This window comes from Aethalodelphis obliquidens, unplaced genomic scaffold, assembly GCF_003676395.1.
Source record: "Aethalodelphis obliquidens isolate GAN/ISIS:26980383/991018 unplaced genomic scaffold, ASM367639v1 scaffold33, whole genome shotgun sequence".
In the NCBI taxonomy this organism is placed as follows: Eukaryota; Metazoa; Chordata; class Mammalia; order Artiodactyla; family Delphinidae; genus Aethalodelphis; species Aethalodelphis obliquidens.
The window spans coordinates 19,210,475-19,224,680 of NW_020837977.1; the positions used below are offsets into that span (position 1 = coordinate 19,210,475).

General features: G+C 45.8%; 1 protein-coding gene across 1 annotated transcript in view; it reads left to right on the forward strand.

The window, feature by feature from the left end:
• The first annotated feature begins 2,044 nt into the window (after positions 1 to 2,044).
• Positions 2,045 to 14,206, forward strand: part of ST18 (ST18 C2H2C-type zinc finger transcription factor) — a 64,335-nt gene continuing 52,173 nt past the window's right edge. The window contains exons 1-3 of the mRNA XM_027127855.1: positions 2,045 to 2,312; positions 8,778 to 9,159; positions 9,244 to 9,575. Of these exons, the coding sequence (XP_026983656.1) occupies positions 2,045 to 2,312; positions 8,778 to 9,159; positions 9,244 to 9,575 (982 nt within the window). The remainder of the gene's footprint in view (positions 2,313 to 8,777; positions 9,160 to 9,243; positions 9,576 to 14,206) is intronic.

Consider the following 14,206-nt stretch of genomic DNA (forward strand, 5'->3'; position numbering starts at 1 on the left):
TCCATCCCCCCAGCCACCAAAGGAAGGAATGGCGTTTGTCTGACCGACCAAGCCCACCAGCCCAGGTCTCTTTGATCAGTGTTTCCTGGTGCTGACGAAGCTTTGTTTGAATAAACTTTCTCAGCCCTTTTCCCAGTGCCCGTGCTATGCTAACATGAGTGTTTAGAATCCACTTTCTTTCCCTGCTTTAATAGCTGAATGTCATTTGCCAGGAGCCTCTCCTTTTCTATACATCTTCTTGGTTCGGGATAATGGTTAGTGGCCTCACTTGTGTATCTTCCGAGCATCCTGGATGGAAACGCACTTGGTTGAGAAGACTTTGGTTTAGGGGCCTTGAACTCTCTGCACATTCCTGGGAACTTTGCCCTCCTGCCCCTCCCCCTTCAGAGGTCTTCCCCCGGACAGAGTAGGCTCCTGCACGGGGGGTCTGCTTCTCTGCACTTTGCTCCCCTGACACGGGACACGCGTGTTGTAGACTGTTCTCTTTGACAGGCCAGGCTCAGGCGGTGCAGGCCTGTACTTTCCAGTGTCCTCACAAAGGCATGTGCTCTCCTGCCCACCTGCTGAGATGCTCTTCCGCTCCATCGTCTGTGCGTGGTCACTTTATTATTTTTTTTTAAAGATTTTTTTGATGTGGACCATTTTTTAAAGTCTTTATTGAATTTGTTAAAGTATTGCTTCTGTTTTATGTTTTGGTTTTTTGGCCGCGAGGCACGTGGGATCTTAGCTCCCCGACCAGGGATCGAACCCACACCCCCTGCACTGGAAGGAGAAGTCTTAACCACTCACCAGGGAAGTCTCCGTGGTCACTTTAAATTTGGGCTCATCAGAGAAGTTTTGCCAAAGCACATTAGTTTATTTAGGAAACTCACTGTTCTCTTCCTTACTGGGATAATCTTCAGTTCTCAATGTTTAATCTTTTGTGAGAGATTTCTAACCCTCTTGGATTCTCTCTCCTTCCAGAATCTCTTTCTTTCCCAGAAGGAAGAGCGCTTTTTTTTCTTCTGAAGTTTTAAAACCTACTCCTCCAAATTCAAGAATTCATGTGTGATGCTAATTAAATAATTTTCACGAATGGGCCACCACTGGTGTTTCTCTGCACTGATGCTTCAAAACAATTTAAGGCCTTGTCTTAGGAATAATGCTGAATATTCAGTCTTCTTTCAGCGATGGAGTAATATCTCGTTACTCTGAGTCCAGATTCTCTGCTCCGGATCTTTTTATTTGAAGTTTGCATTTTTCTTCAAAGAGTGTTTAATAAATATATGTCAGAGACTCACTGTTGGCTAAACCCTCTGGTCTTCTTGGTCTTGCCAAGAGAATGTTTGTCTTAACTTCAGCACATAGAGTGAGCTGCGTTAATGCCAAGTGAGCTATATGTAGGAAATCTGTTTTGAAAGGGCCATCCTCAGGAGGACTTCCAAATAAAACTGTACGAGAACAGGAGTAAGGATAAACTGTGGTCCATTTTTGGGAAATCCAATCTTATTTCTCCTCCTTTTATTTGTTTGTTCTGTGTGCCAAATGGGTAAGAACCAAACGGCAGAGTGCCACGAGCATCTTTCCACTTTTTTCTGGGACTGGAGATGGGCAGATCAGATGTTCACAGCTTGTCCCCCCGCTTAATGCCCTGTCTTTCAAGTCAAAGCCCGGGATATGGCATCTCAAGGTTGACATGCAACTGTGGCGGAGATAAGCAGTTTCAGTAGCAAACAACTATCCGAAAAACCTTGTGGTTTATCCATACTGGACACGTTTTCTTGTAGCTGGTGGTATATTTTTCACATTAGCTCTTTCTTGGGATTAACAAACCAGTGCAAATCTTGTTTCATCCCTCCCTGGGTATTTAGTGTAGTGCCAGGCAAAGTACAGATTAACGTATGCTTACTCAGGATTAAGGATGATTTTTTTTCTTTTAGCTCTTCTGATCGGCAGTAAAGTAGAATCTGCACAGTTCAGTGAATTCAACGGATGGGCTGTTTTCGTTAATGGCGACAACTAACCCCAAACCTTGGGTCCCAGGTTTCTCTGGTCGTGCTTGGTGATGGTCGAAGGGCAGACAGCCGTGAACTGTTTCATCATGTTCTTAATCCGTCTCCGTTACTGCAGTGCTGCGCATGACTGCTCCACGGCCAAGAAGAGGAGAGCCGGGGAGCAGGCTCTGGGGGTGCCGGTCAACAAGAGAAAGTCCCTGCTCATGAAGCCCCGACACTACAGCCCCAGCGTGGACCGCGAGGAGGGACGGGCTGAGCGGACGGCGGAGGCGTTGGGGCAGGACGGCGCCCCGGAGACCCACCATCACCCCGGTGCAGGTAGCGAGGTGGAGTGGCCCCAGCTTGAGTTCCTGCCCGCGCACAGACCCAGGCCCACCTCAGGGGGACGTGCCGTTTGTATGGTGGGAAAAGCAGATCCCAGCGTGAGAGCAAAACCAGACATTGGTTTCCCTCAGCATCCACTAGTGAGGACCGGTTTTCCTTCCCTAACAGTGGGGGGTCTAAGCACATGCCACAGAGCACAGAGCATCCTTGGCCCCAGGCACGGGTGTGGACTGTGCCTCTTTCCGAAGAAAATAAAAGCGACTAAGCCCCCAAGTTGAAGAGGACCTTAACTCCCTAATGGGGTGGATGTCTAGTCCCTGAAAGATAAAACCCCTGCAAAGTAAGCTTTGAGACATTTCCGATAGGACATATGAGACGCAGTCTCTAGTTTGAAATTTTATTTTGTTAATTTTTTATTGAAGTACGGTTGATTTACAATATTATATTTGTTTCAGGTGTACAGCATAGTGATTCAGTATTTTTACAGATACACCATTAAAAGTTACGACACAATAATGGGTGTAATTCCCCGTGCTATACAGTATATCCTTGTTGCTTAGCTGTTTTGCACGTAATAGTTTGTGTCTCTTAATCCCCTGCCCCTCATTTTTTTTTTGAAATTTTAGGACGTGCTTCTCCACGGTTCGCGGTCACCCCCACTAGACCCTGGTTGTCCCAGTGCCTCCAGGACCTGGACCATCACAGACCACTTTGTGCATGAGGCTAAAATCGAAGGACATGCAGAATGTCTCAAAAGTTTATTTTAGAAAATAATGGAAATCTAAAGCTTGACCTTTTAGAAAATGAAACTAGATGTGTGTATGTTCTATTACATACACGTTTTTTTCCGAATGTGAGTTTTTAAGGAATCAAAATATACAAAATAAGTTGTTACTTGAAAAGAAGTATAAATTATACAAACCGAATTCTATATTGCATATAGAATGGTAGTAATCGCAGTAGGTGTTCATAGAAAAGATACGAAAGCATATCGACTGAGTGAGCACAGATCTCAGATCACAATCATCAGATCTCCAGTCATCCTGGCTTACAGTTAATTGGAGATTCTGTAGTTAAAACAGTTGTATTCTGATCTGCTCGTGCTGGACTGAGCTTCCTGGCTTTTGTGTATTTAACAGAGGGCATAAAACCTCCTGGCTCATCTGTAAACTATAATCATCCTTGACCTTTTTGTTTGTTTCCTTGAGCTGGTCAGTTTTTTGTTGTAGTTGACTCAGGAAAATTGTAGGTTGAATCTAGTACTAGGGAAAGTCCTTGAGTCGGTGTGGTTAGTACTAGGGAGAGTCCTTGAGTCGGTGTGGTTAGTACTAGGGAGAGTCCTTGAGTCGGTGTGGTTAGTACTAGGGAAAGTCCTTGAGTCAGTATGGTTATATCATTCATCTCGCTGACATTAATTTACCAAGTATTTAAGAAAATGGGCATCTTTTACACCAACACATTTTGCAGGCGCCCTAAGGACCAGGACGGTACCTGCCCACCAGCTTCCCGCCTTCTTTTGTAGCTGAATGATCGTTGTAGATGCTTGGTAGTAACCAGGAAAGTATACTGTCAGATATTCTCAGTTAAATATTCACTTAGAAGCACTGATGAACTTCTATCTGCAGCTTCACAAGTGTTCACTCTTTAGTATTAGAGCCACTACTAATCATAATGAATATGCTAAAATTACAGCCGTAGTGGCTATTATTTTTGAATTCTTAATATATTCCGAGCACATAAATCATGTCACCTAATCCACCCAACAGTGACGTGAGTGTGTATTATTATGGCCACAACTTTACAAATGAGACCGTTGAGGACAAAGGGATTTAATGCTAAAGGTAACACAGCTTGTAGGCGTTGGAAAGAAGATAATTAGGAAACAATTGAAGGACAAGCAAAATAACTATTTCCCAGCTAACCGTGCTCCATAATCCAGCCCTTCCCATGCTCTGACCACCTTTGGAAGGCAAGTTGGGCAAAGTCCCTACGAGGTCAAATTACGAAGTCACATTTCCAGAAATGACAGGTCACAGATGCTTCTCTCCCTGGTCGAGAGAGGAAAAGTCTAAGTTGCCTTCAGCCCTCTGAGCAAGTGACCCCCAGCCCCCGGAAGGTAAGAGAGCTGAGTTTGCGCCCAAGCCCAGCATAAGGGGTTTCATCTGCCATCTCGGTCACTCCAGGCACCCCAAGGTCTTCACCTGACCAGGGGTGTGCCCAATTTTGTCTTAAGCAGGCGGTTCAGTTGATGAGAGAGGGTTAGGCTCACGAAGGCTGAGGCCATGAGCTTGAATCCCTTTAATGGCAAAATTGTGCCCCATGCCCTCCCCTGGCTGTCTTTCAAAGAGCTGCAGGTGGGCGTTAAGGACGATAGAAGAAAATTTGGACAAAACCATGCAGATGCACAGTTTTCACTGGGGCAAACAGAAGGTGACCTTGCAGAGCTCTCTCAGGAGGCAGGACGCACTCGTGTGTTCCCAGTGCAGACGAGGGAAAGAAGCGGGTGAGCCAGTGTGTGGGATCCTCCCGGGGTGTGAGCACGTGATCGCGATTCCAGGGAACCCGTCACACCTGTGGAGGCTCCAGGAGCTGGGATGATACTTTGACTATGTTATCTCTCAACAGACAGCAAATAAAGGATAAGCCCCTCCCATTCTAAAACTCTGAAAGATGAATTCATCTTTTATTCCCAACAAAGTTGACATACTCAGGAGGCCTGGAAAACTAACTTACCCGTAAAAGTCACTTAGATAGTTACAGAAACAGAACTAAAATCTGAAATCCAGTTGTACGGAAGGAATCAACCTCAAAACGTGATTTTCAGAGGACTTCTTTTGTTTAAGTTGTTTTGACGCAGAACAGTTGATACCTATGGAGAATCCGCTAGCAGGTAACTTCAGGATTACCAGACCCCTCAGAGGAGAGACTTTGGTTTAAAGCAAATCAACAGATGTGAGCTTTTATATATCAGGCCAAAAGGAAGTTTATTTATTTACTTTTTTGCTCTAAGAGGAAAGTATTGTCCTACCCCAGCCCCAGAAGTGCACCTGAGGAATTTTCTACCCCACGTTGTTGTGAGATGCACTTTGTTAGTTTTTGTTTGTTGTTGTGTTTGTCTTTATGTGTTTTTCTTTATACCTTAAGGATTGTTGCTTTTCATTACAAGTTACCTGACAAGTGTATTCTGGTATTTTCCTATAAATTCACTCTTGAAAGTATCCAAATATGGGAAAATAGTAGGCTCCTGGCCGTGGGTCCGGATCTCAGCCCCCCCACTGGCTGGTTGTGTGAACTTGAGCAAGCCCTTGGCTTTTTAGAACCCTGGTTTCCCGCCTGTAACAGGGAGTTGAAAGTACTTTTCTTGTAGTTGTTGTGAGGATTAAATGAAATGAGTAACTGAACACCATGCCAGGAACATACCAGTTCATTGTCTTAGCATGTCACAGGGTCATCCAGTCATTGGGACATCAGATCACCCTCGTTTTAAAGATGAGGACCCAGGACTCGGGAGACATCGGCCTGCCCGAGGCCATACAGGCAGGTGGTGCTGGGCCAACCACACGACCCCAGTCTCTGGACCTCAGACCCGGGAGGTCTCCCTCCACGCCATGCACGGACCCTCCCATCCCCAAGGCAGTTGGCGAGCATAGCAAGTGTGACGTGGGTGATGGTGAACTGGGCTGAGTCCTCTTTGCACTTGGACTGTGACCTTCCACAGCGGGCGTGGTCACCACTTACTCTGAATGAAAAACAGGCCGCACCTTATCTAGGTGGAAGCTCCCATGTCTCCTCTGCCATTGCTGGCTCTACCGTAGTAACAGGGAAGGGAGAAGCGGCCATCCTTCACCGCATACCTGTTGGGTGGCACCCGCTTTCCTGTGAGGGCGAGGCTCAGAAAGGGGGAGGAACCCATCGGAGTTGGCACAGAGACACACGCCAGGCCCAGAATCAAACGAGGTCCCTAACGCAGGGCTCTTTGGGTTATGTCAGTGGCAAAAGCACAAAACAGACCAGCGGGCCACCCCGGAAAACAGAACACACAGCGCAGGAACAGAACACACAGCGCAGAAAAAGCAGGCAGCCTGTTACAAAGCTGGGGGGAAGGGGCGCCCCATCGCAGATACGTCTGCTCAAAAGCGAACTCAACTTCTCTCTTTGTGACAATGACAGTGATGGCAGAGGGGGGTGGGCGCGTGGGAAGTTGGTCTGCAGGTTTGCAGAGCACCCCTGGAAACCCCGTGGGCGACGCACGAAGGCACCTCTACCAGCAGGGCTCCTCTCTTTCTGAAGAATAATTAATAAATATTTTCTTTTAGCATATAACCAACAGTTGAACCAAACAATTATGTAAACTGGAAATGACCCAAAACGCTCGCCTGGCAGCGGCTCGGTGACACGCATCGTCGGGCACACGTGCATTGCTGTCACCCCCGCCTCTCTGGTGATCTGCACTTAATAGGAATATTTTAAACTATGTAGCTAAGCAACAGAGGTAATTGTTGCTTTCTAGAGCTTTTGTTAGCACTCTCACACAGCCCAAATATGCATAATTAGGTATAATGTCTATAAATCATTATTGTACACATGTGGGTAGTTAAGTGGAGTTGAGAGAATAGTTTAATGAATTGAGCATATTCACTGAAAATGCTTTTTATTTGTTTTCTGTAGTTCATAATATTCTGAAATTATCATAACCCTTTACACTTTCTCTTAACAGCCAACTGTGATGTTGAGAAAAACTTCATTTGCATTTTAGACTATGTTTAATATATTATTTAAACCTGGAGTTCCTCTGATATGAATTCAGGAGAGGATACACCATCCGTTCAAATATTATGTGCTGGTTTCGCCAGCCTCTTTTCTAGGAAGTAAAATGTTAAATTTTTCAGTTTATGTTGAATAGATCCCAACAAAAGACTGCACTCTATAATCAGCATTATTTAAAGGGGCTAGTGTTGTGACTGAATTCTTCCCTTCATCCAAAAATGCTTTTAGTTACTATGGCAATATTTACTTGATCCGGGCAGTCCAGTGTTGATTTAGGGAGATAATTACCAGAAAGGAAGATGATGGAGATGCATTTTTGAGTGTCCTTGTCAGACGCAATGTTTATAAAAAATTAAACGAGACCCAAAAAAGGCACATTGTCTTCTGCACAGACACCCTCTCCCGCAGCCCTTACACAGCACGGCTGTGCTTTTCTTTCCTCCCAAGATGTTTATTAAGGCAGAATGCACTTCACCTGGTGTCTTTAACAGTCTTTAAGGGGGCTTATTATTTTGTGTTCCCATCCACCACCCTGCCTTTAGAGACACAGAAATAGTCTTGCTTCTTCTTTTTGTTTTGTCTCAGTGACTGCCAGGGACCACTGCCTGGTTATCTGGTGCATTTCACAGCCTGGCGATCTCTGGGCGCCGAGCTCCCTGGACCCCGCCATGTGCGCGGCCAGGGCTGGGGCACTGGCGAATCTGCACCTCAGGTGGTGTGTTTGCACCGGGACAGGCTTGGGGAGGGTGACTGTACATATAAATATATACACACACACAATCTGTCACCCCGACTGGGCCACTGCCAAGAGGGAAGGGGGTGACACGGACAGCTGCTCTGGGACAGTGGACACCCCATGGACAGACTGGCGCTTGGGGGGTGGGCGCTCTTCTCAGTCCCAGGCCTTCTTTACCATCAGGACTGAGAAGAACTGGTTAACATTCAGCATCCTCCAGCCGTCCCCACTCCTGACTCATCTCCTTTTTACACAAGTGCGTGCAGGTACCAGGCCAGAAACTGAGCTACTATTCAAGATATTATTCCATCATGTTCATTCTCCCATTTACTTGTGTTTCCCTCGTCATGGCATTTTCGTGTGACAGTTATGACAGTGATGAGGGAGTCTCGAGAACCTCAGGCTTCTTTTAGTTATCGTCTCGTGTAGATGTGTTGTGTATTTCAGCTAACGTTCCATAAAATCTGAAAGTATGTTTGGGACTCTACGGAGGCAGAGAAAATCAACCTAATAAGCTTTGAAAATATATTGCCACGCTATCAGAGAAATTCGATGAATACTTCCTTTTTATAATGTATAGTAGGACATATGCTTAATTTTCTTCCAGTTGACTGAGATTTGCAAATATAAGAGGTACAGTAATACGAATTTCACATTCAGGACTCTGTGATGGTTGAGTATTTATTTCAGTAACTAGACGAGCTTAGCTCTGACATGCTGAAAATTAGAATAGCTCATCTCTTTAAAGGCAATTCTCAGAATATTAAGGTCTGAGTTTTGTTTTGTTTTGTCAAGAGGGTATGTATTTTTCTACCCAATGTTTATATAATTGATGGAGTCCACATATTCACATATTGCCTGTATTATATATGTATATGTCTATCTATCTATCACTGTAATTCCCTTAAAATACTTTTTGTTTTAATTTTCAAATATTGGCCTTCTTTTTTCCCTAGAAGAAATCACGATAAAACCCATGGAGGAGAAGCTTCATTCAACTGCACAAGAAAATTCCGATGGGAAGGAAGACAGATACGGCCGTTATCAAGAACTCGTGGTCAAATCGCTAATGCATTTGGGGAAATTTGAAAATAATGCATCTGTTCAGACCATAAGTGAGAACTTAAATGACAGTGGCATCCAGTCTCTAAAAGCAGAGGGGGATGAAGTGGATGAGTGCTTTATGGTTCATTCCGACGATGGAAAAGACAAAATCGACGATTCCCAGCTGCGGTTCTGCTCCTCCGATGACAACGAAAGTAACTCTGAAAGTGCAGAGAATGGTTGGGACAGCGACTCCAACTTCTCAGAAGAAACCAAACCTCAGAGAGTCCCAAAGTATGTTCTCGTGGATGATAGGAAAGACCTACTGGAAGTTCCTGAAATAAAAACTGAAGGTGACAAGTTTATCTCTTGCAAAAGCACATGTGATTCGGAAACAGAAAGGAGAGAGCCACAGCACGCTCCCGTGGACCCGTCGGATGGCCAAGCCCAGCCCTCGTTCCCTGGGAGTAAGGAGGATGATCACAGGCACGGGTGTCCGGCCGCGGGGGTGGAGGAAGCCGCTGCCCTGGAGAAAACCAAGGGGAACTTGAGTTTGCTGGAGCAGGCGATCGCCCTGCAGGCTGAGCGAGGCTGTGTCTTCCACAGCACCTACAGGGAGCTGGACAGGCTTCTTCTGGAGCATCTCTCGGGGGAGAGGAAGCAAAACAAAGTCATCGACGTGGGCGGAAGACAAGTCTTTACCAGTAAACGTAAGACATCGATTTGCTTCTATTTTATTTAAAATGTCTTTAGAGGTTGGGGGGGTGGTAAGTGAGTAAGGTTTGATTGCTTCTCCCAGATAGCTTTTTGACAGCACAATTTAAAAACCTAATTTATATTTTAAAATTAGCAACTTTTTTTCCTACTCAGTAGATTGTTCTCAGATTAAAACTTGGTCGGTTTGTAGGGTTTTAACTCTCGCAAAATAAAGACCTGTATTTCTTCTAATAGGACTGCTTTTAAAAAATATATCGTACTTGTTAAAAAGTACTATATTGGGTATGTTAAAAGTACATTTGTATTTACTGGATTTTAAATCATTTTATGAATCAAATCATTTCCAGAAATTTAATTTTTCTTTCCCGCCCTCTTTCTGGGATCATCTGACTGCTTTTATTTTTTTTATTTATTTATTTTTTTTTTTGTGGTACGCGGGCTTCTCACTGCTGTGGCCTCTCCCGTTGCGGAGCACAGGCTCCAGACGCGCAGGCTCAGCGGCCATGGCTCACACGGGCCCAGCCGCTCCGCGGCATGTGGGATCTTCCCGGACCGGGGCACGAACCCGTGTCCCCTGCATCGGCAGGCGGACTCTCAACCACTGCGCCACCAGGGAAGCCCCATCTGACTGCTTTTGAGCTTCAAAATAGTGTCAAGCTACCAGGAAGCCAGGCAGGATGCTCGATCCTTCTTAGGACAAGACCGGATGCTGATGCCTTCATAAGCCTGTGCTTTTACAAGCTCTCTAACGGAGGGTCCACAAACGTCTGGACCAAACTTGAATGAGACAGTCGGTGTGCTCAGAGGAGACCTTAAAACTGATCCTCAGACTTTAGGAAAGCTGTGTTCTGTTCCGTGTGCCCATAAAGATGCCCTCCGCCCCTGGGTCTTGCACCAGGTGGGCCCGGTGATGAGGCCTCCAGTTACGTGGAGTTTCCCAAGGCGTGGTCTTTGGCTTGTTAAGATGAGTATTTCCAGGATCCCATGAGACTTACTGCTTCAGAACTTGCTTTTTTAAAAAAATTTTTAATTTAATTTTTATTTTATATTAGAGTAGATTGATTTACAATGTAGTGTTAGTTTCAGGCGTACAGCAAAGTGGTTCAGTTATACATATACCCATATCCATTCTTTTCCAAATTCTTTTCCCATGTAGGTTATTACAGAATATTGAGTAGAGTTCCCTGTGCCATACAGCAGGACCTTGTTGTTTATCTATTTCATATATGGTAGTGTGTACATGTTAATCCCAAACTCCTAATTTATCCCTCCCCCCCACCTTTCCCCTTTGGTAACTGTGTTTGTTTTTAAAGTCTGCAAGTCTGTTTCTGTTTTGTAAATAAGTTCATTTGTATCATTTTTTTAGATCCCACATATAAGTGATATCATATGATATTTGTCTTTCTCTGTCTGACTTACTTTACCTAGTATGATAATCTCCAGGTCCATCCATCTTGCTACAAATGGCATTATTTCATCCTTTTTATGGCTGAGTAATATTCCGTTGTACCACATCTTCTTTATCCATTCCTCTGTCGATGAACATTTAAGTTACTTCCATGTCTTGGCTATTGTGAATAGTGCTGAAATGAACATTGGGGTACATGTATCTTTTCGAATCATGGTTTTCTCAGGATATATGCCCAGGAGTGGGATTGCTGGATCATATGGTAGCCCTATTTTTAGTTTTTTAAGGAACTTGCATACTGTTCTCCATAGTGACTGCACCTGTTTACATTCCCACCCACAGGGTAGGAGGGTTCCCTTTTCTCCACACCTTCTCCAGTGTTTATTGTTTGTAGATTTTTTTGATGATGGCCACTCTGACTGGTGTGAGGTGATACCTCATTGTAGTTTTGATTTGCATTTCTCAAATAATTAGCAATGTTGAGCATCTTTTCATGTGCATAACTTGCTTGTTTTTAAAAGCAAGTTCCTGAGGTGATTCTCGGGCACCCTAAAATCTGAGAACCACAGAATTCAGAGAGGAGTATCTTAGAGGTAATCAAGGTCGTGGACCTAAAGCGCTGACAAGAATAATGTGCTAGTGTGGTTAGATGTCCTGACTGCTGAGATTTACCCAGAAATCCATTGTATATTTTAAGTCCATTTTAGTACTCACCTACAAGTAGTCTTGTCAAATACTGTCTTGCAGCTCAGAGTTGAGAAAAAAAGAATAAAAGAATGTCATTTAGTGAGGAGTAAGATAATAGTTCTGTGCAAACATACTGTAAGGGCTGGGATGGAGACGGAATATCAAGGATAGTATGTGGTCTGGGGCAGGAGGGTGTGGTAGCAGCTTTGAGCACTCCACTCACACCCAACTTGTGGAAATTACCTGTGTGGGTGTTGGTTTTGTTTTTTTTTTTAATGAACTAAAAAATCAGAAAAAAAAAAGATGAAATTTACTTCAAATTCCAAAACCCCATCATTTCCAATATACTATATTTCATCCATTCTAAGATGCACAGTTTTCCCATCTTAGCATCTCTGTGAAATTAGAAACATGTGCCATTATTCAGTTTTCAGTCGTTTCTCCTTCCTCACTGGCACATAAAATGATGTTTCACCTTGCAACTGATAGTACCTTCAGCCAATGAAATCCAGTCTTTGGAGACACTAATTATTTGTGCCATGGCTTAAAACACTTGACGATACTTTGGTCATTTTTTAGAACTTTTTAAAGGTTTTTTTGTTTACAGAAATTAACAAGGCAATAGAATGTGCACGGTGGAGACTTAGAGAATCACTGATGGGACTGGATGAGTCCACAGTGTAGCCTGTGTGTAGGGTGAGGTCCTGCATTGGGATGTGAAGTCCACGCAGGGAGCTCCAGACTAGACCAGGAAGAAACAGGCAAAACAGTGACCGACTGCAGGGGCCTCCAGGCTTTGTCCAGAGGCTGCCCAGGTTCACGGTCCTGCTCCCGTCCCTGGTGTGGGAGCGTAAGAGGAGCTTTTTTCTCCTGTGAGTACTCCATGCTCCTAAGTAAGCACTAATCCCTGTGCACCTTGGGCATGTGACTTTGCTCTCAGGGACAGAACCCTAGGATTTCAAAATACCGTTTCACCCAAGCCTTCCGATGAGTCGGCAGTTCTAACAATACCAAGTTTTGCTATCCTGTTGCCACCCAGCAATAGGGAGACTTTGGGTCCCCCTAGTCTAACTAGAGTCGCCATATAATTTATCCTACAGCCTACGACACTTGTGGGGTGAAGGGGAGCCATGGGCGCAATCCCACGAGTCCATCAGGTATGAACAGGACAGTCCTAGGCAAACCGGGACGTCAGGTCACCAGAGTATAAGGTCATTTTCGTGAAGCAGCATCCGGCAAAGAAAATTAAAGAGGAAGAGCCGGGCCCGGGAGCCCCCCCAGAGCTGCAGCTCCAGCTCGTGTCAGGCACCGGCGCCGGCCCCGGAGAGCACCGTGGGGCATCTTTGCTCCCCGCAGAGGAGGGGCTGGCAGACACAGTGCAAGACGGACAGTCAGCAACCCACACCTGGTCAGGTGCCAGCCTGGCCTTATCTCCCACACCCTCCCTGGCTTCCCGCAGACAGTGTGGCCAAAGCGCTCCGTGTGGTTTAGCAAGGCGGCCTCACCTGGACCAGATCCAAGGAGGAAGCCCATCAACATTCACATCACCGCGCCTTCTTCCCGATTCTTTCCAAGTCGCTCTCACAGGGTGTCAGCACCCAGCCCCCACCAATTCCATGTTAATCAAACATCGGGGATTTTTTTTTTCCCAATTGAATAGAAATTTATTTTTTCACACATCAAGTTCCCATATATCATAAGAAGTAATTCTGGTCAAAATTCTATTCAAATGATCTGTATTTCTTGCTCTGTTCTTTTTTTAAAAATTAATTTGTGTTGGAGTATGGCCGCTTCACAACGTTGTTAGTTTCTGCCGTGCCGCAAAGGGAAACACTGGGGACTTTTACTAGCATATTCTACACACGTGAGTGCCCAAACGGACTGGAAATTTGGCCGTCTTTTCGGACTAAGTAAAAAATACCCCCGCAAAATCATACAGCACGTCAAAACCCTTCGTATGCACCTTTGTCTCATACAGCAAAGAGTGTAGTCTCCACCTCGTGGCGTTAAATCCCGTCTCAGGAAACACACACGCCCGCTACTCGGGTCCTTCCCTTCCCGCCCAAGACACGCGTCCTCTCCCTGCTGACGCCGCCCTCCCTGGCTGCGCGCTCACGGGGAGGGTCCTTGGCCCTTCCCCCTTGCCTGGAACCACGTCCCCAGATAATTGCCCCGTGTACCACCTGCGGTACCCACCTGCCCAGTCCGACGGCCGGGGTGGCGTGGCAACACGGGGGCACGTCTGCCCCCCGCAGGATTCCGCCCTGGGGACGTCTGTCGCCTCCGGCAGCGCTGCCCTGCTCTCCGTGCCACGTTTGGAGCCGGAGCACACGGGCCCTCGGCGTCCTCGCAGCCAGGACCCTGCCCCGTACCCATCGCCGGCAGCTTTCTTGCGGCAGCATGGTACAGACTATTTATTTTCCCTCTCAGCGTCGTGTGTTCGTGATTCCTGATACTTCGCGTTGGGAGAAGCCTGCAGCCTGCCGGCCTCCATCCCACGCTGGTCCTCTCTCTGAGGCCGCCTTGCCC